Below are 26185 nucleotides of genomic sequence, written 5' to 3' on the forward strand. Positions count from 1 at the left end.
CCATTTGGCCTGCGTAAATGTATTTACTTCCTCCTTCCATATATATAGAGCCTAATACATTTTTCGAGATGGCCTTTGACTATTTGATAAGATTAATAATATATGAGATGTATCATTCGAAAATTATATCATTATAGCTCCTTCCACTTACGAATTTGATGATGTGCTTTGTGTAACTTGTATGTCATATATTATTATTCTAACATGTGGTCAAAGTTAGTTTCGAAAAACGTATTAGGCCCTATATACATGCAAGGAGGGAGTACTCAGCTCAAAACTCGATGTACATTTGGAGATTCAGAAAACACAAATTCGAGTGTGAATAATGGCAGCTTTGGCCTAATAATACTTTGACACTATTCACGTACAATTTTATGTTTTTTTTCTATTATTGTAAGTCAAATTAGGAGCTGAGACTTTTTGAAGTTGAGCATCAACCATTGACGTGTTTCTAAATTCTTTTTTGAAAATGTAGATTTTTTTTCCAAAAAATTCGATCTTGATCTTACCTAACGTGAGATCTCACGCAAGTCTCTCCCTTCTTTTTAATTTGTCATGTGGTGTATGCATGACTTGTAATTTGACCTTTATTATATGAATGAGACACGTACTACCATGTGAAAAAAACATTTATGTACTGTACGCTAGGTGTGATAATATGCACATCGGTTCCTTTTAGACCAGCAGCCCTGCCCATCTATTATCTAACTCTCCATTATTCTTCTAAAAAAAATCTAACTCTCCGTTGTTTTCTTCCTTAGAGTTCACTACCGAATCAGCTGGCCCAACACGGAAAAAACCATCTCCAGTCGACCAGCCTGGGTTGCTTCCGTATAAGCAGTGAGGTATTGTAATGTATCGGGCGAATCAGCCATTTCAGCTACTACAATAATATCATATTGCAAGCCATTAAGATGCGCTGTTTTTTTAACTCTATACTCAAAATTGGAATCCTCGCTCCACCGCTACTTGTCACGGCGGTCCTCCGGCAAAGCGTGGGAGGACCAGGAATGGCTCGGGGAAGACGACCGGGGCAAAATCATGGTGGTCCGGGCAGCAAGGATGGCATCAAACGAAGGGGTGCGAGAACATGGGCGGTGGTGGAAGGAAACATGTGTTCTGAAATGTTCGTGACACCAATATTTGGGTGGATGGTGGGTGCACCATATCACCTGACCCAACCTTCAAATACAGAGTCTGGTGGGGTCGTTTTAGAGCGCGTTTAAAAAATAGCGAGTCAGGGCCATATGGCAACTAAACTAAACTGTCGTTTTGGTTCAAAATTGTTATATTGACGGTCATTATGATAGGGCGTATATGACGACTGTGCTTGAATTGGTCAGTTGTAACTGGCCAAACAGGGCGTGCTTCACGGGTTGGCCCAGAAGTACACGTGTCTAGCACGTGTGCCGACTTGACACACCAATTTCTTTTTTAAGAAGCCCAAAAGCACGCAGGCCGATGGCATACGATGCCAACCTGTTTAGCACATGTGTCATGCATGGGCCGGAAAAGGTCCAAAATAAACCTTTAATTTGTAGACCAAAGATAAATCAAACCCCCTAAACTTCCCTCCTGAAATCAACACATCAAACTCTTTGATCCCCATATATTTTAAACCTTGAGTGCGTTCCCAAACAGGAATAGTGGACGAGGCAGGTTGAATCTCGGGATATTTGACAGCGGACGCGACTGGACTGGCCCATCAGGAGCGGAGCTAGTTCTTCTTCTTCTTTTAACGCACGATGTAAAAATACAGAAAAAGAGACACTTAGGAGGAATCGAGCTTGAAACCTGACACAGGTTAACTGCTCACGCTAGCCTAAAACTAATGATTGTTAGAGCTACAATCAGAGGCCCGAACAGTTTAACCATACACAACAGCGTCGATATTTGAAAACAATTTTATAAGGGCAAACAAACATCGAAAAAGTTAACAAAGTCTCTGAAAAGGTTAAAAGTGCGAACTCTTTTTGAAAATAATACTTTTTAACAAACACAATCAATTTTGAAAAAGCAAACATTTTTTGAAAACATGGGAACAAATTTTGAAACCTGAACACAATTTTAAAGTGCAAACACTTATTTTTTTTGTAAAATGGGAACAAATCTGTAAGAAAATTTTTTGTGAGCTCTATAAAATGTCACGAGTTAAAATAATGTACGTAACAGTTAAAAACATGTTAATACAATGTAAAGAAATTATTTGTGTGATTCAAAAAATATTTTGTACATTAAAAAAATGTAAATTTCAAAAATTATGAATACTTTTTAAAACACAATTTGAAACATAGTCAATTTTGAAAACAAAATAAATTTTGAAAAGGCAAACACTATTTGAAACACGAGAAGTTTTGAAAAAATAGGAACAAAATTTGAAACTGAAACCTTTAAAAAAATGTTTAAGCAACGTAACAAAATGTTCGTATAGTTTTATAAAAGGTTTATTGTCATTAAGTAAATTTAAAACGTGTATTTGGCAAATGTTCCGTGTCACATTTTTTTTAATTTTTTTTGGGGATTTAGTAAATTATTTGCGTTAAAAAATATATTAGAAATTATGAAGTTGTTGACGTTTTTTTAAGAAATGTTTCAAAATTAAAAAAAGGTTTTCATTATACTAAACCTACTATGTCTTCTTTTACACAATGCGCTAAATATTATCATCATCAGCCACTGGGGTGATTAGCTAGGTGCGGCCACTGTCGAGTTCGACTCTTCTGAAGCTCGCTGTGTGCTGCTAGTATTTTTTGTCGCTCCTAACAGAAGACAAGTGGGTTCGTGTAGTTTAAAAAAATTATTGACATTAAGAAAATGTAAAGGAATTATTGTCATTACAGAAAGAAAAAAGAGAATAAATTAAAAAAACAGTGCAGAGCGAGCATGCGAGCGACCACGCTTATCGGGCGGCCCGATTCATCCTAATGCAAGCGAGCCCGTCAGCGATCCTTGCCGTGTCACCAAATACCAGCTAAACACCCACAATGTTTGAAATAAACTGGGATCGCAACGTGTTCAAGTTCAAGGGTTGATTTGGACCCATTGGGATTATAAGTTCAAGGATTGATTTAGCTTTCTTCTATAAGTTTAAGATTTGTTTTGGACTTTTTCCTGCATGGGCTCAAGGCAAGGCCCACGTCCTGACCTGACACGACCCGATTATATACGGGCCTCAACGGGCCGTGCTGTGCCGGCCTGTTGGCCTCATCACGTGATTGCGTAGACGCACCGCGCCACCTATACCTGGCCATCCGCCGAGCTTCAGGCCGGGCCTACCAAAGCGCAACGGAGAAAACCTAGGCCCAAGCTTGGCCTAGCCTGGCCGCCGGGCGTAAAAATCAGGCCCAAGCCCGGCTCATAAGTCGAAAATCCCGTCGGGTTGGGCTCTTCCTTAAACTGCAAATACGATGAGCCCAAGCCCGGTCCAGCCTGGCCATCAGGCTTAAAATCTAGGCCCAAGACCGGCCCGTGGCATGGTCGGGTCAGGCCGGGTCGGACTTTTTGAGGCCGAGTCGGGTCGAGTCATCCGGGCCGGGCTGCCCATGGCGAGGTATAGCGCCACCCCTCCCTCCCGGCCGAGTGGCGCGCTCCCTCCGTCGCCCGCCTCCCGCCTCCCCCCACCCCAAACCCAATTCCCTCCTCTCCGCAACGCGCGACCCGTCGCACGCCCCGCCCCCCCTCTCCTCCTCCTCACCTCACCTCTCTCCCCTCTCCCGCCTCCACCACCCCCAATCCTCCCGCCCCATCGCGCGGAGCCGCTGCGGTCCTATCCTAGGGTTACGTCGTCAAGCTCCGCCCCGCGCGCGGATTCCGCGAACCTAGCTCGCTCGTCGCGCGCGTCGGAAGGGCGCCGTCGCGTTCGGGAGCCGCGGTGGCGGCGGCATAGGCCGGCAATGGTCGGGTCGGGGTCGAAGCATGCCGCGGGCGGGAGCGGCCTCGGCGGCGGAGGGGAGAGGCGCAAGTACCCGATCCGCGCCGAGGACTACGAGCTGTACGAGGAGATCGGGCAGGGCGTCAGCGCCATCGTCTACCGCGCGCTCTGCAGGCCGCTCGGCGAGACCGTCGCCGTCAAGGTGCTCGACTTCGAGCGCACCAACAGCAACCTGGTAATGACCCACTGCCGCCCGTCGCCTGAACCCGCCTTCTGTTTCGCCGGCCCGCGCGCCCATAATTCCTGTCTTGTTCGTCGGGTGTTGCATCATAGTAGCGCCATATGTTTGTCTGTTATATCTCGCAGTAGATTACTCAGGTAGATGATCCCGGCCTGTCATAGAACGCATCGATTTTTCGGTCATACTCATGCCGTCGATGAACCTGTCGGATAATTAGTAAGTGCAGATATCAATAATGTGCTTAGAACAATGATATGCCTGGATTCATATTTATGAATAAGGAAGTTTGGTAGCTGACATTGGATTTATGTTAAGCTGTTGAGTATACATGATTATATGAATCTGAACCGGCTGGATGATACCAGCCATTTCAATGATGCAAATATGTCATTCAGAGGGAATCCGACACGCTCCTTGGCTGTATTGGCTTCCAGCATTGTCTGCATGCAGTTTCATGTCTCCTATTCAATTCATGTCCGTCTTCATGCCACATTTTAGTTCGAGAATGACCAACACCGGTGCTTGTCTTGATGCAGAACAATATCATGCGTGAAGCCCAGACAATGATTCTTATAGACCATCCTAATGTTGTTAAGGCGATCTGTTCATTTGCAAATAACCAAACGTTATGGGTAGTTATGCCGTACATGGCTGGAGGATCTTGTCTTCACATAATGAAATCAGTCTATCCGGATGGTTTCGAGGAAGCTGTCATTGCAACACTGCTCCGTGAAGTTCTAAGAGGATTGGAATATCTTCATCATCATGGGCATATACATCGTGATGTCAAGGTAAATGCACATTCATATATATCTGAAGGATCTGCTGTTCCCCTGTGCTGAGCGCTACGTTGTTTTCCTTTCTCTTTCTTTTGACCATAGGCGGGAAATATCCTAGTTGATTCTCGTGGTGGAGTTAAGCTTGGAGATTTTGGGGTTTCTGCTTGCCTTTTTGAATCTGGTGACAGACAGCGGGCTAGAAACACTTTCGTGGGAACTCCTTGCTGGTAGTCATTCTGACAAAGCAATAAGCAATTAAATATGCTTTCATTTCTGCTACATAACCTTTTCTTGACACATGCTCATGTGTTGGCCCTTTTAATGATTAGGATGGCACCAGAGGTAATGGAGCAACTACATGGATATGATTTCAAGTAGGCTACTTACTGTACTGGATCACTAGTTAACTAGTGGGGTACCTTTTTTCTTCACAACTGCTTGTTAACTGGAGCTGCTTTGAACAAATATGAAATATATTGCAGGGCAGACATATGGTCCTTTGGAATTACCGCACTTGAACTTGCCCATGGTCACGCTCCTTTCTCAAAGTACCCTCCCATGAAGGTATACATACTCAAGCAGATACCATATTACTGCACTTGAACTTGCCCATGGTCACACTCCTTTTCTTATGATGTATGGTAGGGAGTAACTTCAAATTTCTGAGATTTTACTTCACTTATTTTGCTTAGGTCTTGCTTATGACACTTCAAAATGCTCCCCCCGGTCTTGATTATGAAAGAGATAAGAAATTCTCAAGGGTAAATATATTTGAGACGACCCATCACCTCTGTGTTATTTTTCTGAGGACTTATGCATATGGTTTCTTATAACAGCACTTCAAGCAAATGGTAGCTATGTGTTTGGTAAAAGAGCCTTCAAAAAGGCCGACTGCAACAAAATTGCTCAAGCAATCCTTTTTCAAGCAAGCTCGTTCCCATGATTACATTGTTCGAAAGCTTTTGGAGGGATTGCCTGGCCTTGGCGCTAGATATCAAGCTTTGAAGGTACACTGGTTTAAATGGTGCATGGCTATTTATTGGTCACTTGATCTTCTTCACTCTTTAATGTGGGATCTTAACTATTAACAGGAAAAGGATGAACATTTACTTGCTCAAAAGAAAATGCCTGATGGTAGAAAGGAAGAAATCTCGCAGGTGCTAATTCTAAATTTGTAATAGATCATTCCTGAAAATGGCCCTATTGTTGGAGTAGTAAAATCAAGCAACTATTTTATCTTTAATTGTGGCCTTTTGGCATGTCTTGTAAGGGTGGTAGCCACAATAATTAATACTCCCTCCGTCCCATAATATAAGAACGTTTTTCAAGCTAACAGCTTGAAAAACGTTCTTATATTATGGGACGTTAAGAGTATTACTTATGGCATCGGTAATCATGATCGCCGAACAAAATGTGCATTTCATGTTGGTTTCTTTATCCAAATGTTAATTTTTATGTTTCCCCATAACATGATTAAGCATATTGATATGACCTTCTTTCTGAAACTTTGCTAATTAGAAAGACAAACGGGAAGCTTATAAATTTATGATTAAATCAGGTAGGGTTGGGAGGACATGGCATGACTACGTGATAAAGGCCGACATTAGAGTCACTCATGTATCTTCTCAAACAATAGAGTTCAAAATTTAGATGTGGCTACATTTTTAACACATCCTAGAGATCCCCCACTATCAATCATAACGTTTTCAGGAAACCTAACGCACATATGCGCCATAAAGAACTCTTTCTTTTATGGTCAATAGTCATAGCATCACTGAACGATATCCTCCTTCACCACCAAATGCTCCACCGGGAGTATTTGCCATGATACAACTGGAACAGGTAGGGGGCTGGAGGAGGGAGATCAGAGAAGGGCGGGGACACCATTTTTCTGGTGGGCGACGCCGAAGCATGAGATACGGTGGCCACATGGAACCCTAGCGTTGACCCATCTTTCTTCACGGGAGGTGAATGGGAGAGAATTGGGGGGTAAGAAGCATATACTGCAAATTCGGTGAAGTGGCAGGGTAGTTTCGGCAGGGTTTTGTTTAAGCTGGAAAAGCTCCTCACAAGGTGCTTCTGCCTTCGATTGAAAGCAGCCACAACGCTTCCGAAAAGACTAAAAATAATCGAGAGTTTGGTTGGCCCCTATTGGCTTGTAAGGGTGAGAAGCCGCCATAAGCCCAACCAACCCCCCCCCCCCCCCCCCCTGTCAGGACCCGCCCATGATCTACGTGAATTCGTAGTGGAATATAGGCCAACGTTTTACTTCAGCAAACTGGGGGTAAAGAAATGGTAAAGTAAAATGAACAGTAGCTCTGGTTAAACTGATCTGACTGTCATTGTCCAACTGTGAACGAGGAGTGATCTGAGCCGTTTGATCAAGTTGAACCGTTTTGCTGGAAGCGCTACACCTAACTGAACTCGCCAAGCTAGTGCAGCGTCTTTAGAGAACTGTCCTGACATTGCCCCCTTCTTGAGATACGATATGACCTCACGGCGTTGATGAAGAAGCGCGCCACCCTTCTGTAGTGGAACGGAAGAATGCTGGGGATATATTGATATAAACCTGCATCTTTCCAAGTCGCGTCCTCGGGACAAATTCTCCCACTGGATTAACCACTGTACCACAGGCAGGTTTTGTCGAGAAATTTGTCGTACCTGTAGCACTAATGCTGGAGCTGTTTTGATGGTGGCATCCTTATTAACCATAGGGAAGTCAGGGCTGGGAATGGATTTTTGTCCAATATGCATTTTGAGCTGACTAACACGAGGACTGGGTGTATTTTCACATGTTCAGGGAACTGTAATTTGTAAGCTGTGTTGCCCACTCTTTGAATCACCAGGAATGGCCCATTGTAACGTGTAACAAATGTTGCCAACCCAAAACTCTATTCTATTCCTATCATTGTTTTGACTTTTAGATCTGTGTCATTTCTGTTGTATCCTTTCGGCACCGAGATGATTATTTTATTGTCACCATTATATTGTTTTTCATCCAATCCTTTGTATCTCTTGCATTGCTAGGATGAATACAAAAGGGGTATCAGCAGCTGGAACTTTGACATTGATGACCTGAAGTCTCAAGCCTCACTGGTAGGCATTTAGCATTTTCATTTCCAGTTTAGTCATTGACTTCACATCAAGTAATTTAGCTTATTTATATTTTGACAGATTTCAGAGTGTGAGGACACGATATCATCTAAAGATACAGATATATCGTCTATCTATGACTTCGACACCAGCTTGCAGGAGCAAGCACTCGAAGGGTCTCTTTTTTCAATGAAGTATGATACTGACATCGTAAGTTTTAGCTCCTGCAGAAAGTAAGGTTTTCCAATCTAGAATTTTGCTTACATCTAATGCCAAGCAAAGTTGGTAGGAAAATGATGTCATGGCCAATGATAAGTCAGCTGTTTCATCACCCGAGCAGTCTGTTTGTCTATCAAGGTAATGGATTTAATTTGGTTGAAATTACTTCAATCATATTGTTGGTTGTAAATGATAATATCTTATTTTATGCCAAATAGTTCTTGTGATGACATTGCGAAATTACGTAATGTCACTGTTGTACACCTGTACTACACACCTCAGAAAACTGATTTCACTCATTTCTACTACTAGGGCATCTCTATGTGGAACTTCTAACGGAGTACTGGTAAATGGCCATGTCAGGAAACACAGCTCTATGGAAAGCTGTGATTTGGACTTGCAAGAGAAAGATTTGGATGCCATTCCAACAAGCTCATTTCAGGAAAGGAAGTGTTCTTTCAGTTCTTGCTCATCAGATGGTTTTCTTTCTTCCAAAGAGAGGTTTGTTGTACTTCACAGAAAATTTAAACTTGAAGAATCACCTTTTTCCAATTATGCGAAAACGTGTTTTGCTTGCCGGTAATTTGAACTGTATTCTAGAACCAGTTCCATCTTATCATGGTTGTATTTCATAGTTTCAGTTGGCAAAATTGCCAATATCTTGTAGAATCAAACTTGAAAAACAGTTGACCAATTACGAAAATACAGGTCACAAAAGTGCTGACAGAGGCTTTTCTTATCACGTTACATATGCACTGGGAATGAACAAAACTTACTTTCCTGTATAGGCACATAAACTTTTGAGATTCTCGGTATGCACATTTGGTGCCTGAATTTTTTTCCCTGCAACTTGCAGTCAATGTATATGAAGTTTCAGTTAGTTAGCAGTGCCACTGATGGGGATGTGGTTTTTAAAAGGTTGCTTGCCTGGCTTAGCAGTTCAATGTATATTTTTTATTAGTAGTGTCTTGATAATAACTATTTTGTTCATATGATAGCTGCATGGCTGTACTATTTTTTATATCCATATTCATGACCCCATAACTAATATGGAAGCTATATTTACCAAAAAGGGCATTGCGTCAAACTGGAACACGAAGCTAAATAGTTTGACCACATCATTGGAATTTCTGTTCTATTAACCAGTGATGTTCCACTTTTTACCATCTGTTGTTAGACCTTGTTTGGAATGCAGGACCAAATTCTTGTGTTCCAAATCAGGCCTAATGGTGTTCTTCTGGAAGCTGTCCATAGTATTACTACTGTACTTGTATCTCCTCGTGACATATTTTGATACAGTGTGCAACTGCATATGTAGTTCTTTCAGCTCTAAGCCACAAATCAACATTCATAACCGTGACAAGGGTAGCGGAGGGGTCTTGCAAGTAGCAGATGAGCCATCTCCTGAAGCTATTTCCAGGGCACCTAAATCATTGGGTAACATACTGGTTTTATCCCTGCAGTTCGTATAGGTTAACCTAATGTGGGCTAATCAGAATAAGTTCTCACGAGTATGAAAGTTTGGCATCTGTTTATTGCTTTAATGCAGTATCAAATGTTGATGAACATGATGATAGATCAAAACCTCCACTTATACAGCAAAGAGGTCGTTTTAAAGTTACACCTGGGAATGTCGAGTTGGATAAGGTAACTGAAAACCATTAATAATACTTGGTGCATGTTTGGTTAACTGTAGGATGACATGATTTTGTAATTTCAGGCTCACTCACCTGGCCTACAAAAGTCTCACAGCATGCAGGTTTTTAGTCTTTATCCTACATCATGTTTCATGGGCATTTATCTGTTTTGGTTCATGAACTGGTGCAGTGCATGTTTGGGGACTGGAGTCATATATATTTTGCGTGCTCAAAGAATGCAGAAAAAACCATTGTTTCCTGACTAACAACCTTAGTGGTTCCCTATTTGGTATATTCGGCAGCTTTTGTGTTGGGACCTAAGCCATGTGGAAACATCATTATAACCTCTTTAAAAATTTGATATATTGACTGCAGAATATTAGGTTAAAAAAGAGTTTAGAATAATCGCACCATGAACAGTACAGAGTGCCGGAGAGCTGTTTGATTGTCTTTGCTTTAACTCTCTTGGTCCTCAAGAGGGAATTGGCAATAAAACCTGCCTCAAGGCTCAGTAAAAGACTGCTTTACGTGACTGCAAAATGTGCAATAGCAGCAGGATTACTTGGGTTTAGCTTGAACAACCGAAAGTAATTGATGCATGTTAGTCCTTGTATTGATAGGTTTTAATTAGACCACCCCATTTGTTAAAAACCCTGGTAAGGGTTTGAACTTTGAACTAAAGAAAAAAATACTCGACCCAAGGGGAGAGATAACCCGAATGCATTGCATTGTAAGGTCGAGAACTTGGTTTGAACTCTGTTTACTTTTACATGAACTAGCCAATCACAGTTGTCAAATGTGGTTGATCATTTGTAATGCATAAAACATACACTTAACTTTCTTTTCGTTTCACACCATATATTTGTTGTTATGCAGACAATTTCTCAACTTTCTGCATTAAGCATACCATCTTCAGCTGAGGCTGCTTCAAGCATTATTGGTGGCTCCTTGTACATCCAGTTATACAATGTTTTGCAGACCAATCTGCTTCAGAGGGTAAATCCCCCACCCATACAGCACTCACGACAGAAAATGAGCTTGACAAACAAAACCTCCAAAGAATGAAAAGTTTGCTTTGTTGATGCTAGTCTTCCCCTCACTTGCAGGAACAGATACTTCATGCGATGAAGCAGTTATACATTTCTGATTCTATTTCACCTGTTCGGATGCATTCGTTAAGTCGTTCCCCATCTCCATCATCAGCTTTATCGGTAGATAGATCCATGGTAAGCTCAGGTTCCAGTTAAAGTGGCAGGAACTGTATTATGAAACTCAAAGCAATGTCTGTGTTGGAAAATGCTGATGAATACCGGACACCATTAAGCCATGACCAACTAGAAAACCAAATCACTTTATGGCCCTGTTTGGTTCAGCTTTTATCGACAGATTCCGCTGCCGCGCAGCAGAATCTAAACCAAAGGGCGAATCCAGCAGAATCCGATTCCAGAAATCCGCTGCCAAAATCTGAACCAAAAGCTGAAGCAGCTCAGGACGTGCTTTCCAAAATCTGATTCCGCTGCGGGCCAAAATCTGAAAAAGCTGTATTAGCTGGTTTGCCAAATGACCTACATCTTTTTCGCATCAGATTTTTCACAGCTGTTTTTCCACAGCAGATTTTTCACAGCTGCTTTTAGAAATCCACAGCCGAATCAAACAGGGCCTATATGTTCAACATGTCTCATTTTCCATTTTTTCTATTAATGCTGAGATATGAAATTCCAGCAGTGATAATTCCGAAAACACGACCTAACTCAGTTAAAAATCAGTGCCATGGAATTTTGTGGGTTGCTAAAATTAATATCTGCTGAACACTGCAAAGATCCCACAAAGTCCTTGGGTCCTGGTGGGCTGGTACCTCTAAATTTTAGCACCCAAAACATAGATGATAGTTATTCAAATTACTAAGCCGCCAATATGATGAACCATGAAAGAAAGGCTTTCCGGACTTTATTCAGTCACTCACTCTCGTTATTATGATGGTAAATGCCAAGAATAGTACTCCCTCCGTCCCGAAATAGTTGTCATCAAAATGAATAAAGGGAGATGTATCTAGATGTATTTTAGTTCTAGATACATCCCTCTATCCATTTTAATGACAAGTATTTTCGGACGGAGGGAGTATAACCTGCCGACTACATTTTCAGTTGGAAGCAGCACAAGAGAAGGAGAAGGAACTGGTCAATGAAGTCCTGGAGCTACAATGGCGGTAATTATCTCTTATCTAATCTGCCCATGGTCTAAACCAAAAACAAGAAAAGAGCTCAGGATTGAAAGTTTGGAGCACTGCAGGTTATTGTGTGCACAGGATGAGGTGCAGAGGCTCAAAGCAAAAGCAGCCCAGGTACCAACATTTCACCCCATACGTGATCTTGTATCAGGGCACAATTTCTGCATGTTCACATTGAGATGCTCCTATTTTACAGATCTGATGAGTGAATGTTGTTGGGGTTGTTGCTGATTGAACTCCAAGCTGTGCAGTGAGGATTAAGGACGCGTTATCATGTTAACAAAAGGAATGTGTCGTTATCGACTTTATAAGTAGCTTACATACTTTGGCATAGGAGAGAAGAAAACAACAACATGAAGATGATATAGTAGGTTGCAAGCCTGCATAAAGGCAGCAGTGCTTGAGTTACTATATCTGTATATAAGAAGTGATGCTATTTTTCTGTTAGTGTTCAGTTACCAAGTTTTGTGCATCCACACTGATGAATGGATGGCTGGGCCTCCTGTAGCCCCCCTCAATGCTATGGCGCTGATTTTTTGTTGGAGCGCGGCATCATGCCAGGTTTGAGAAAAAGATTGTCTAGCTTTCAGGGAATTCTTGCAAAGAACATAAAATATGGGGCATACGTGTCTATCCATTTCATTGCAGAGGGAATACCACCTTGGGATCTGGGAGTTATCTTTTCTGTCCCCTATGGGAATTGCATTGGTTCCTGTGAATCGTTGTGTTTTAAATAGGCACAGAGTATGAGTACTCTATTACTGCCAACTGATGCAAGGATATCTTGGTGCAGCAAGATGTAGGATTTGGCATTCATGAAAGAATGCACTGGTGAATCTGTCAGGAACTGCATGTCGTCATGAGTCCAATCCAAGTCAATCACATAAAACACGCTGGAACCCATGTGTTACAAGTAATTTTTGTGACACGAGCAATATATGTTTACATCTGTAATTTACACCCACAACATTAAGCTTAGTCAACACCTATCCTGTGCTATGCTACGTCAAATTGGATCACTCCCATCCATTGCTAGGTCAGGCCTGTCTTCCTATGGATACACTCATCTTGCACATGATATTTACATCAGTCAGTGGTAGGAACGGGGTCGGCAAACCGACAAAGTCAGTCCACGTGGTGGTGTTCATTCTGTTTCTGAGTATAACCGGTATCCAGCAGGCTGAATTCGCGCTCCAAAACCCACGAAGATTCGTTTGACTTGGTGGTGCTGATCGTGTACTCGCGGAAGTATCCATCGTGAGTTACAACATAGACTACAGTCCTGCAAAAATTTACAATTGCTTATGAATATGATCTGGAAGGCATTAAATGTCAAGATGCATCTTGTGTGGAATTATGCGTGAATTTCTTACCTCACAGCAGGAAACTTGGAAGAATTTTGGGAATACTCTACACTATGTACTGCTAGACAGCTGCGATTCCAAAGAGTTACATTAGCGATAACAGTGGAGGGTCAGAGGAAGCCAGAAGATCTTAAATGTACCTCTTGGTTTCTGCGGGGGCAATGTTATGAATAACATGATGATTAGCTGGATCCAAAGCGTCGGAAATTGCTTTGGATCCAGGAATTATTGAACCGAGTAATTTATTCGTTTGGTTCCTGAAAAGTGAAGCACGTCAAAAATATGTCCACAAAAAAGTTGGTTCACGAATCACAATACCGAGAAGGAAATGTCACCTTCCATTTCTGGCAGCATCAAGAAAAAACATGTGCAAAGAGCCTGACGAACTTGTGGCAGCAAGAACATCAGGCCGATCGATGCACGGCCCAAATGAGAGCGAGTAAATTGTTGATGGATATGCTCCCCGCCGAAAACTATGCGACTGTTGATGTAAGAATTTAAAACGATATGAGGCAGAATGACAGAGTGCTTATCATGGTTGCAGAGGAGAGATCACTAATTTTCACCTTGGTTGCTTGTGCCACGATATATACCCTAATCATAGTGCCCTTCTCAGAAGCTGTTGCCAGGTACATCCCATTAGAAGAAAATGCCATTGCAGCTAATGGAGACTCATGGGCATCTATCTGTTGATCAATTACAAAGAGAAAACAATATTCGTGAAAAGACATAACAGAAACAAGAACACGATGTGATTATATTTTCAGATTACTAGGGTTGAGATTAAGCCTCCAAACTTGGCTGAGAACTGAGAAAAACAGATCCGGTCTTGAAAGTTATTCTGATTATGATCTATATTCCAGAAAGAAAGCTTCAAACTAATGAGTTTGTTTCACGCACAGGAATCAAACATTGTCCACGCCACCATAGTTGCATGGCCATTGCTTTTTCATTTTTATAACTGGAAAAGGCAGAAAGGGATCTAAAATAATCAATGAGTAGTTGGTTTTTACAGTAATATCTCAAGAAAGATCCAGCACTTGGAGAACTGTAAATCTGTAAATGTAATGATGTTTACTCAGCTGTACGAATGATACAGAAGGAACTAAACCTTCTGGGAATTACCTGGCATATTAATTCAGGCTCTGACGCTTTATACACTAAAGCGGATCCTTTTGATGTGCTTGCTGGGATGGCCAAATAACACCATTCTGAATTAGGAGCAAATGCACAAAGACCTGATATTTTTGAAGTTAACAATGTCAGCAGCAAATATGTGAAGCGAAATTTCCATTTCAATGCAAAGAAACGCAAGCCCCGGCTATATGATTGTCTGGAATACTTGTATGAGTTTCAGTTCAAAATATTTGGGTAGGATGCTTACCTTTAGGGTTATGAACCGTGTCTATTTCCTCCAAGATACGAGTGCTGTTTAGATCGTAAATAAAGGTCTTGTCCTGCAAAACAACAATAAGCCTGCACATAATGTGACAACCTTTTTGAAAATAAAACTCCATGAAACAAGTATGCATAACATCCCTTTTGACCAAAACTCGATAGGCATAAAACAATTGCACAAGTAAAAAGTTATGCCATCACAAGGAGTCAGGAACTAACGGATAGAAGCATTTATTTTTCTTTGCGAGGAATAGATAGAAGCATATGATTAAGCGTCATGATCCCTGACAGCATTGTTTATTACTGACCTAAAACATCTTACATTTGTTTACAGAGGGAGTAGAATGGACCTGTAAGACTTCTCTTCTCAAATTGCAGCATATATTCAGAACAGTCATCACTAATGTACTAGTCTTGAAACACTAGGGCATTCGGCCTATTTTAGACAGGAAGGATTGGTGGTGTACCTCGTTCTACTAAACCGAACAGCCAAAATTGTACTCCTGAAGTTCAGATCCTTCTTTGAGGCGCATGTGATGGTATTGAACAGGCAAAGGCGACGAGGAGACCGTGAAGGCTGCAAAAGGCAGTTTGAAACTCGATTAACCAACGGCATCACCATCCATGTAAAACTCGATTCGTCGAACCTCAACCGCACAACAGGGAACAAAGCGATTCGTCGAACTTCAACCGCACAACAGGGAACAAACAGAACCGAAAACAAGGAAAAGAGCACGTCAGATACCTGTTCCCCAGTTCCGACCATAGCGATGAGGTTCGTAGCAAACCACAGCTCCACGACATTCAGTCCTCCAAGTTCTGCAACCACAGAAGAGGCACATACGGCTTGACGCCTTAGCTCCTTATGATAAATTGCATAGAGCGATATTTATTCCCTACGCGGGTTTTAATCACCGAACAACGCGTTGACAGAAAGAGAATTTGCATTGCTATCTGGTTCTACCCTCTACCAATGCACAACGATTGTGTTCAGAACTAGTCTGAATTAGGCAGGAAGCACAAAGCAGCCTTGATTGTTCAGCATAAGCTTCTACGTAGAAGTAGCCGGTTCTACACTAGGAGCTACACAATCAACTTGTTGTAAGCACAATTGGATATTCGGAGACTCGGAGTGGACGACGGCTATGAGGGGGGAAGAGCTCTGGAGCAAGACTTACTGTTGTCGTTGCAGAGCCTCCCGGTCCGGGCATCGAAAATCTTGAACCCTTCCTTGGTCCCGACGGAGAACATGCTGAAACAAAGCACCGGGCAACCCAGAGTCAGAATCAGAGCTCCCCTCCGGCGAATCCGACTCCCCCAGACCCGCCGGAATCGAGCAGGAGAGCGCATATTCCGCCGCCCCGCTCCCGCGCGTACCTGTTGTCCTGGTTGAAGGAGACGCAGAGAATCTGGGGCCGGGACGAGCCGCTCGCCATCGCCGGAATCGCTCGCCGGAATCGAAAGTTCGGATTTTTTTTTCCTTTCTCCTCCGCGGCCGAAGGGGAAGTTCGGTTGCGCCGCCTGCGTGCGTGTCCGGGAATAAAGTAGTGAAAATATTCGGCGGTGGGATGGCTGGAGGGCCGGATGCTTTACGTGTAGCTTCTTCCCCGTTTCGTAGCCCACTTGGGAGTCTTTGCGTGCGCCGTGGACGGATGAGAAGCTTCGGTTTAACGGTAAAACCAACGGAATCCGTTTTGGTAATGGGTCATAATCCCCTTTTTTCGTGGCAATGTTCAGACTCCTGGAGAAGAAAAAGATATTTTTTGCGAATGAAAAAAGAAAGACATACTAGAGTGAGATTGTTGTACGTTTTCTGAAATTCGGCTATTTTTGGTTGTGAAATCTGCGTATTTGAAGAGTGTCTCAGGCGTACGAAATTACATTTTTCTTAAATAGATACAGATCCATCACGCCACGTGTGAAAAGCAGTCACGCTGTTATTATGAGGATTTATTATTACATGAAAATGGTTCTAAAAATAACTACTACCCCTCTCTCAGTTTACAGGGCGTGCGCGTACCCCTAGGTCGTCAATTTGACCAACCTAATACACGTCATATATTATAAAAAATATACCAATATAAACTTCAGATGTTCTATTTTCAAACAATATAATTTTTGTGTTATATAGTTTATATTAGGGTAATAAAATTGACAACATAGGTATACGCGTAGGACTTATAAACTGAAACGGAGGTAGTACATGCTTTTATATGTTAAAAATAGTTTTGACCACTAAGGAGGGTTTTCCTTTTTTTAGGGGTTTGTAAACTTATTTATTTTCTTTAAGCAAAAAAACAGTGCTATGTTGTAATTCCCACGTTAAAAAATTCTTCATGCCGAGGTAACAGTTCATATGTTTGTTAAAAGACTGACTCGGTGAGCGTTAAATCCCCAGCTACATTGTGCTACAGGTCCATGACACGTGTGAGTCATGAGTTTGATTAGGGAAGCAGATGTAATTTTTCTTAACTCTTAGTTTTAGAAATTGTTGAAAGGGATGCCACAAAATAGGCATGGCACATTATTGGAAAGTGAAAAAAAATATTATGTGTAAACATGATGCGAAAAACTTTGCACCATCACATCTAGTTTTGTTTGCTTGTAATAGAAACTTATGACAACCGAAGGACCCAAATAAAACACCGAGAAAAAGAGGGAAAAGATGTTGCAAGCACCACACCGAGAAGAAATGAGAGCACAACCATGAGTGGCGGATGATGGGTTGCGTGAGGCCCCATTGTGAGATTCAAAAAGGCTTTGGTGTGTTGTTGTCAATTACATTTCAACTCTTACTTTGAACTTGGGTTCCTAATGTGCTTGTTGTAATGATGTTAGTATACTTTAATGTGGGCAAGCCTGGGAGTGATGTTACCCTGGATAAGATGTTGCTTTTCATTTGCTCTCTGCGCTTTTTGTTTTTGTTTACATACTTTGCATGGTTGTGAAATTGGCGGTTTCTTTAAAAATTGACATGGATGTGTGTTTTTCCCAAAAAAAAAGGATGACGAGTGGAGCTATCATGTATTATTCATAACCTCGGGGGGATTAGCCATGAATTCGCAAAATAGAAGACCAACAAACCCGCCACCTAACTAAAAGTGATTACTTACATCTTTTTCCATCCTTTCTTCCTTCTTCTTTTTCTTTTCTTCTTCTTCCTGGTTCGATGATTTTTTTCTTTCAAATTCATGATTTTTTTCTCAAAATTCTGAGAACTTTTATTCAAATTCATGGACTTTTCTAAAATTCATGAACTTTTTTTAAATTCGATGAAGTTTATTTCAAATTTGATGCACTTTTTTAAAATTCCATGAAATTTTTTCAAATTCAATGATTTTTTTTTGAATTCGTCAGGTTTTTCAAAATCCATGCACATTTTTGAATTTATGGATATTTTTGTTTTTTGCATAGAAATGATTTTTAAGTCAATGATTGACTAGTCAACTGGTCAATCGCGAACGGTAAATGCGATGAGCTAACCCAACGGAAATCAAATGTGGTTGACGCTTACCATCTACATGGGCCGGCCCATGAGCGATGGTGCGTGGGCGCTAGGAAGCTTTCCTGGCGCGTTCTCCCTGGCACTGAACACGTCATATAGGAGCTCCGGTTCCGCGTGGTTCCATCAAATCAAAGGTATGGTGTGTTCCGCATATGGAGGGAATATGCGTTTTTTGGGAATGAGTGGGTTGTCGTTCCTCCACCCAACCGAGCCCGAGAACGGTTCACTAATGACTCAGAACGAAACACACCCTAATACTTACTAATTTTTTTGTGGTTGAAAATTGTATTAGTCAAATAGTAGCAACGCTACGGTCTGAATTTCAAAGATCAATTACCTTTGACATGCCAGAGTTTAACCAAACAACAGTTCTACCTTCACTCCTACCAATTTAGCCAAGTGATCACTAACAGTGTTTTGGCTACAACATGGGTAACAGAAGTAGTAGTACAATCAAATGCTTAATCTTGCAAACCAAAGAGGCAAAAATTGATCTATCTGTACTTTCCTCATTGATCATATTCATTGCAACCAAAGAATTCATCTCCACATGTATGGGAAGATCAGTTCTCCGAATGGCGATATTTAATCCTTCCATGCAAGCACATAGCTCCGATTCCAGGGCACTCCTGCATGAGAAAGTTCTCGACAAGATGAGAATATTATGTTGCCAGTGTTGTGCGGAAGGATCATACCGGCACCTGCTCGATTTAGTCTAGCCCCCCCTTGGCAGAGCCCACCCAGTTTTTTGCTCTTCATTCAGTATCACGTGTGAGGTGGTATTCAGATGCTCATAGGAAATAATTTGTTTCCCTTTCTCTTGGTCAGATTGTGAACTCTGAAGTATCAAAATTAAGTGACTCCACATAGCTTGTCAGGTATCTTTTCGAGACTTCCATAGGAGGAGGATCTTTGTGATGGACAGTTTCATTCTGGCTATGCCATACCCGCCATAGTGTCATCAGTAGCATGCACCTTCCGATCTCTGATAGTGGGTATAGTGTGTCGAGTAGCCATTCAGTACCAGTGTTACGAACATCTTCAATATTCGGCAGGAGCCAGCTTGTCACCATAGTTCTCCACAACTGCTCAACAGGGGGGCATCGACAAAGTGCATGGAAAACATCTTTAGTCGCACGCCCACAGACTGGGCATGTTCCTGAAGTCTCGGGGCTCCTCTTGTGCTTGTTCTGCCATGTGGGAAGTGAATTAATCGAGGCACGCCATGCAAAACTTTTTACCGTAGGAGGGACACGAATCTTCCAAATAAACGACCAGCAAGTACCCCGTCCATCAGGTGCTGCACTTGATGCTTGAGCAGATGGTCTACATGATTCCTCAAAAGCTAGATCATAAGCCGACTTTACTGAAAAAACTGCCATTTGTAGTAGGGGCCCATGCTAGTACGTCATCACCAAGTCTTGGGGAGGCTCTGATTTTTAGAATTTCAACTACATCACAAGACAGAAAGTAGGACTACACCAAGTTTAAATTCGAGGACACATTATCATTTAGCAGTTGTGAAACAAACCGAAAAATGCATCTCCCTTGTGTCGAGACTGGTTTATAAGAGAAAGGCCTGGGGATCCAACTATCACGCCATATTCTATGCTTTCCCCATTTCCAGCCCTCCAAATCAGTCCCCTCTTGAGTAGGGCAAGACCATGGATGATTGCCGTCCAAGTGGAAGACGCATTACCGGAGAAGACGGTATCTTCCAGCTTGTCATTAGGATAGTATTTGCTTTTCAAAAGACGTGCACATAAGCTATCTGGCCTCGTCAATAATCTCCAAGCATGGCGAGCTAGTAGGGCTTGATTAAACATGCGGAAATCGCTAAATCTAACTCCACCCTTATTCTTTGGTTGTTGAAGTTTCTGTCAAGATTTTCAGTGTACCTTCCGTTTGCCCTTAGAAGCTCCCTAGTAAAAATTCCTCACCATCTCAGTGAGATCATCACATACCAAAAAAGGGAGTTTAAAAACTCCCATAACACACTGGAAGTGCCTCTGCTACTGATTTGATAAGTACTCCCTCTGTAAATTAATATAAGAGTGTTTAGATAACTATTTTAGTAATCTAAACACTCTTATATTAGTTTACGGAGGAAGTACTTCACAACCAGGTTGAGCCAGATGGCCATCACCCTATTGGATCAGCCTTTTCATAAGTTGTGCTTGCAAGTTTTGGAATCTCACTTTGGACATCCTGCCATTCGGTGTTGGAAGACCTAGATACTTCTCTTCAAAGCTTGTGTTTATCACATTCAACACCCCATGAACTTCATCTTGAGAGTTAACCGGACATGATTCATCAAACATAACAGAGCATTTGTTGCAATTCAATAGTTAGCATGTGGCATGTGCGTAGAGAACAAGGCATGATTTGACATGTTGTGCTTGAGCACGAGATGCCTCAAAGAATAACAATGTACCATCAGCAAGGAGCAAATGTGAGATACCCGGTGCATGTCTCCAAATCTTAACAGGAGTAATCCAACTCAACCTTCTGTCGTTTTTTTTCTGTCTTAAGATGGATGAGAGCCCATCAGCAACGAACAAAAATAAGAATTAAGTTTGTTGTAGTATGATTCTTTCTTAGTATTTCCCAGGAAAAAATAAATGAGGAATTCGATGTCCCAATCGTGACGCGCACGTTGCCGGTGCTGCTGAATTTCTGTTTGCACACGACGTAGAGGCCGCGCGGCACGTACGTAGACGTATATAAGAACAGCCACGCGTGAGTTTAGGACCGGACCGCGTATGATGCTTTTCCTCGCTGAATTTTTTTCCTCGTTGTTTGGTTTCAAATGAAAAAAGAGTCATGTGCATGGACTCGGTGAGGATCCCGCACGCAAAGGCTCGTCAGCGAGCGGGAAAGCTGTCTGTCAGTGGAAACCCAGAGGGCCGTGAATGGCCCGGGCCCACATTGAGAGGCGTGCGGGTCGTCGTCCATGGTGGCCCGGCCTGGCCTCGGCATGCTCGCAAACTTCAGAGACGTTTTACTTAAAAATTTGTCTAAAGAAAACAAGCAGTCTTTGCCAGTCCCTGTGTCACGTACGCCGCGTGCCTTTGCTCTGTCTGCCCGAGCCGTGAGCTCGACCGGCGGCTAGCTACCCGTGGAAACGCTTAATTATCCGATTACCGATGGCCCGGCTAGACTTGTCTAACACGATGTCTCTGCCAGTGTGCCTGTCAGGGGACGGACGGTAATAATCTTCCATCGAGGACTGTATTTCAGCTGATTAGCCACGCGCATCCCGTAACGACGAACTGGTTCCCCGTGAAGAACATGCTGCTGCTCGCGCAGCTGCTGTGTGACGTAGGTAGGTAGGCCAGTCAGAGTCGGTCAGATGAGTGTGCGTTTGTTGTGGCGTGGTGCACCACGTGAAGTCGCTTTTTTCCCGCTTTGTTCCGGGTTGGTGCATGGTCGGTGGACGTACCGGTGGTACGACCACGGTGCAAATGATGACTACGCCTTGGGCCGTGTCAGACTCTTTATATACTGGGCCTTCGTACATGTATTAGTGTCCCACCTGTAATTGTAATTGTGTTGTACATCTTAGGTCAATTTCACCGCGCGATCCACATTGCCCGCAAATATACGTTTGCGTCAAAAACGGCCCAACGCTAGACCCCAAACGGACAAAGCGGTCCGTATATGTCCGTTTTGATCCGGCTTGACCCCAAATCTGGAGCAAAGTTGGGCAACAAATGGGTCTGCGCGGACACAAACGGACGCTGTCCTTATCCTCTCTCGTCTGCTCGTGTCCGCACCTGGCCCACATATTAGCGACCCACACCGAGCCACTCGTTGCTTCCCGCGCCGACAGCCGGCCGCGCGCCGCCGCCGCGTCCGCCACTACGCGTCCTGCGCCAGCAACCACGTCCACCGGCCGCCGTGCCCGTCGCCGCGCGCCGAGGAGGAGAGGAAGCGACGGCAGGAAGTGCGTCGGCACGGGGTTCCTCCGCCGCTTCGCCTTCGAGCCGCTCAGCCAGAGCCCGCTCCTCGGGCCCTCCTCCGCCACGTGCATCTGGCTCCACGCCTAGGGACGGAGCCAGAAAATGGAGATAGGGGGGCAAGGTCTAGAAGCATCAAAACCATAAAAGATATAGTCACCTAGCGTAGTACCATTTTTTCAAAGATTGGTAATATAAATATAGTAAGGTCTAGATGGTCAAAATATTTTCGCTATTCTGCAATATAATTGAAGTCCGCACGATAAAATGACATATTTATTAGCACCTTTTTTTTCCTTGAAATATTTATTGGGGCCAATTTGTTCATCAGGTTCCACACTGTTCGTATTTGCCTTACCATCATGTTCACATGGACACTGAGAAATTGAATCAATTAGCTTATAAGATTTATGAATACATCAGGTTCTCTTCCTCTTCATGTCTACATCTACATGGACATGAATCTGAATTTTTCTAATTAGTTTCTATGACTGTAGTTTCCACTTTTGTACTTTTCACATTTTGAATGCATAAATTAATTTAATGTTGGGAGATTTTTCAAGGACTAACTAAGACAATCAGAATTAGAGAGGAGAGTTTCTCAAAAGAAAAGGGAATTAGGGGAGAGTAAACTGACCTTCCCTGCTTGCTTCGTCGCCCCTCGTAGGTCATGGCGACCATGCGGGCATGCGGCCCTGTGTAAGTCCGAGCAACTGTGGTCTGTGGGTCGCCGCCCCGCCCCGCCCCGCCCTATTCTCATTTTCTGGTCACCGAAGAGTTCGGTCGACCGGAATTTGGAATCAATAAACCGCCCTTGGCGGCAGCGACGCACATACAGGGCCTCGCACGTAGTGCCAGCAAGCTAAAACCTAAACTATATGTTCGTGCGTGCGGCTGCTGCCTGCTTTTGAGTCTTTTATGATGGGCTTAATGAAGCTGTTAGTATTGCTGGATTTTAGCCTGCTACAAATTCGCCATCAATAATGGGCTTTACTTTATTTCCTTTTACCTGGAAATGGGCTTTACTTTGCGTTACATACCAACAGGGGGGCGAGAGTAGTCAGGACTTATGGTAGATACGAGATTAGCAGTTGCCTAATCGTGATTTAAGGGAAAAAAATGATCGTTGGGGGGGGGGCGGGGTCTAGCCCCCCCTCGCCCCCTTGGAATCGTCCCTGTCCACGCCGGCATCGTCCACCTGCTCGCCAACATGCTCAGCATCGTGGTCTTCGGGCTCAGGCTCGAGGGAGTGGGTGCCGGCGAGATGGGTCAGGGCTGCTGCAGGGCGGCGGAGCACGGGGCGGGGCAACGGCGAGGCGGAGCGAGCTCGGGCGCGGGGCGGCACGGCGAGGTGGTGGCACGCGCGGGGCGTCATGGCGAGCTCGGGGCGAGGTGGTGGCGCGCTGCGACGAGCCGGGGTTGACCGTTTGGGTCCCAAAGGCCTTGTGCGCGTTGGGCGCAGCTGCCCCATACGCCTGTCCGCCCAATCGCTCCCCAAACTGTCCAAAGCGGACGTCCGGATGGCGTCTAGCGGTGGAGTTGGCCTTATGTTCTCTCTATATAATGCAAAGGTCACCCCACGTTGGAGGTGTGCCACAAAACCCTAAAACCCTTGTCTAATATGGCATCCGACCTAACGATCTAATGTCTTCCGCTCCGCCTCCGTTGCCTCAAGCGCCGCCGCCGCTGTGGTCTCCTTCCCCGCCCTCCTGCCACTGGCCTCTGTCCACATGGATCATGCGTTCCTCCCACCGTCCCTCGCACGTCTCCTTAATGGCGGGACTGCGCCCTACACGGCGGAGGGATCGCTCGGCCCCCTGCAGACCCAATCGGCGAGGTCCCTCTTCGCCGGCTTGATGTCCTCACTGTACGCCGGCGTGTCTTCCTCGTCGCCCGCTGCATCGGCTCGGTTCCAGCAACCGCCGCCGCCTCCGGCCGCCACGCACTCCCTGGTGCCCGCGCCGCCGCCCCCCGACTACATCGCATCTGATGATGCGCGCGGTCGTGCCTTCCCCCTGCCGCCTCCATCTACACCGCAGCAGGCCCTGTCGTTGCCGACGTCGCCCATGCGACCTATGGCGGCTATCCGCTGTATGTCGCTCCATACGACCCTCCGCCACCCGCACGTCCCTCCTACGGCGCGTACCCTGGCCAGGGCTCGTATGCGGCTCCGCCGCCCTATGGTGCATCCTACGCGTACGGCGTCCCACAGGTGTACGCGCCTGCCATGGCTCCATCTGCACTGATGCCATCTCCTGCACCCTACGTGGACGTTGAAGCTGCTCTGGCCGCGATCTCCTCGCTATCGTTCCTGTTCTCGCACCTCCTTCTGGTGAAGCTCAAGCCGGATAATTACCTGTACTGGCGCGCTCAGGTGCTTACTCTCCTTCGCAGCCATTACTTCGAGGGGTTCGTTAATGGCACCCTACCGTGTCCGCCGCCACAGCATCCGATGTTCCCTGCGTGGATCGCTCAGGACCAAGCCATCCTCTCGGCCATCCATTCTTCCTGGGTGAGGGTGTTGCCAGGCTGGTCCTCTTCGCTGCATCTTCTCACGAGGTGTGGGACATCCTGGAGTCGAGCTTCTCGTCACAGTCTATTGCTTAGTATATGGCTATCCGTGCCAAGCTTGGTGAGACCCGTAAGGACAATGCTACGGTGACCGCCTTCTACAACAAGGTCAAGAAGTTGGCCGACACCCTTGCTTCCATTGGAGAGCCCCTACGTGACATCGAGTTCACGGCCTTCATCCTAGCCGGCCTCGACAGCGACTACGACTCGCTTGCCGAGGTGATCAATGAACGCAAGGAGCCTATTCTGTTGGGGAACGTAGCAATTTCAAAAAAATTCCTACGCACACGCAAGATCATGGTGATGCACAACAACGAGAGGGGAGAGTGTTGTCCACGTACCCTCGTAGACCGAAAGCGGAAGCGTTAGCACAACGCGGTTGATGTAGTCGTACGTCTTCACGATCCGACCGATCAAGTACCGAACGCACGACACCTCCGAGTTCAGCACACGTTCAGCCCGGCGACGTCCCTCGAACTCCGATCCAGCCGAGTGTTGAGGGAGAGTTTCGTCAGCACGATGGCGTGGTGACGATGTTGATGTTCTACCGACGCAGGGCTTCGCCTAAGCACCGCTACAGTATTATCGAGGTGGACTATGGTGGAGGGGGGCACCGCACACGGCTAAAAGATCAACTGATCAATTGTTGTCTCTTTGGGGTGCCCCCTGCCCCCGTATATAAAGGAGTGGAGGAGGGGGAGGGCCGGCCCTCTCTATGGCGCGCCCTAGGGGAGTCCTACTCCCACCGGGAGTAGGATTGCCCCTTTCCTAGTAGAACTAGGAGCCCTTCCAAGTAGTAGGAGTAGGAGGGAAGGAAAGGGAAGGGAAAGGAGAAGGAAGGAAGGGGGCGCCCCTCCTCCCTAGTCCAATTCGGACCAGCCCATGTGGAGGGGTGTGGCCACCCTTTGAGGCCTTTCTCTCCTTTCCCGTATGGCCCATTAAGATGTTGGGTAACGTAGTAATTTCAAAAAAATTCCTACGCACACGCAAGATCATGGTGATGCATAGCAACGAGAGGGGAGAGTGTGATCTACGTACCCTTGTAGATCGACAACGGAAGTGTTAGCACAACGTGGTTGATGTAGTCGTACGTCTTCACGACCCGACCGATCAAGCACCGAAACTACGGCATCTCCGAGTTCTAGCACACGTTCAGCTCGATGACGATCCCCGGACTCTGATCCAGCAAAGTGTCGGGGAAGAGTTCCGTCAGCACGACGGCGTGGTGATGATCTTGATGTACTACCGTCGCAGGGCTTCGCCTAAGCACCGCTACAATATTATCGAGGACTATGGTGGAAGGGGGCACCGCACACGGCTA

The 26185-nt window shown here is 44.7% G+C and overlaps 2 protein-coding genes across 5 annotated transcripts; one reads left to right on the top strand and one right to left on the bottom strand.

The window, feature by feature from the left end:
• Positions 1-3627: 3627 nt before the first annotated feature.
• Positions 3628-12529, top strand: LOC125515061 (serine/threonine-protein kinase OSR1). 4 transcript variants are annotated; one of them, XM_048680480.1, is made up of 20 exons: positions 3628-4106; positions 4649-4903; positions 4994-5118; positions 5221-5265; positions 5374-5455; positions 5584-5652; positions 5728-5898; positions 5983-6048; positions 7919-7987; positions 8066-8194; positions 8274-8341; positions 8516-8704; positions 9522-9640; positions 9753-9850; positions 9924-9962; positions 10717-10836; positions 10947-11066; positions 11985-12046; positions 12130-12181; positions 12264-12529. In XM_048680480.1, the coding sequence occupies exons 1-20, from the start codon at positions 3894-3896 to the stop codon at positions 12267-12269; spliced, it is 2097 nt and encodes a 698-aa protein (XP_048536437.1). In that variant the 5' UTR covers positions 3628-3893; the 3' UTR covers positions 12270-12529. The 4 variants fall into 4 exon arrangements, with proteins under 4 accessions (XP_048536437.1, XP_048536438.1, XP_048536439.1 ...); XM_048680481.1 differs by having other exon boundaries at positions 9531-9640; XM_048680482.1 differs by having other exon boundaries at positions 8567-8704.
• A 395-nt stretch (positions 12530-12924) lies between these two features.
• Positions 12925-16422, bottom strand: LOC125515062 (autophagy-related protein 18b). The gene is made up of 11 exons (XM_048680484.1): positions 16207-16422; positions 16008-16081; positions 15575-15648; positions 15297-15406; positions 14816-14907; positions 14557-14669; positions 13998-14117; positions 13767-13912; positions 13572-13688; positions 13441-13500; positions 12925-13349 (listed from the first exon to the last, which is right to left on the bottom strand). Exons 1-11 carry the CDS (start codon positions 16263-16265, stop codon positions 13193-13195), a joined length of 1122 nt encoding a protein of 373 aa, XP_048536441.1. The 5' UTR covers positions 16266-16422; the 3' UTR covers positions 12925-13192.
• Positions 16423-26185: the final 9763 nt, after the last annotated feature.

Source organism: Triticum urartu, chromosome 6 (assembly GCF_003073215.2).
Source record: "Triticum urartu cultivar G1812 chromosome 6, Tu2.1, whole genome shotgun sequence".
Taxonomy (NCBI): domain Eukaryota; kingdom Viridiplantae; phylum Streptophyta; class Magnoliopsida; order Poales; family Poaceae; genus Triticum; species Triticum urartu.

Bases quoted from the DNA above. Each gene is read 5' to 3' on its own strand.
- LOC125515061 (XM_048680480.1), top strand. From the start codon at position 3,894: ATGGTCGGGTCGGGGTCGAAGCATGCCGCGGGCGGGAGCGGCCTCGGC. The intron at 6,049-7,918 runs GTGCTAATTCTA...TTGCATTGCTAG, and splicing joins GAAAGGAAGAAATCTCGCAG to GATGAATACAAAAGGGGTAT. The intron at 8,342-8,515 runs GTAATGGATTTA...TTCTACTACTAG, and splicing joins CAGTCTGTTTGTCTATCAAG to GGCATCTCTATGTGGAACTT.
- LOC125515062 (XM_048680484.1), bottom strand. From the start codon at position 16,265: ATGGCGAGCGGCTCGTCCCGGCCCCAGATTCTCTGCGTCTCCTTCAAC. The intron at 15,407-15,574 runs GTATCTGACGTG...TGCCTTTTGCAG, and splicing joins TGGTCGGAACTGGGGAACAG to CCTTCACGGTCTCCTCGTCG. The intron at 13,913-13,997 runs GTGAAAATTAGT...TTACATCAACAG, and splicing joins TCGTGGCACAAGCAACCAAG to TCGCATAGTTTTCGGCGGGG.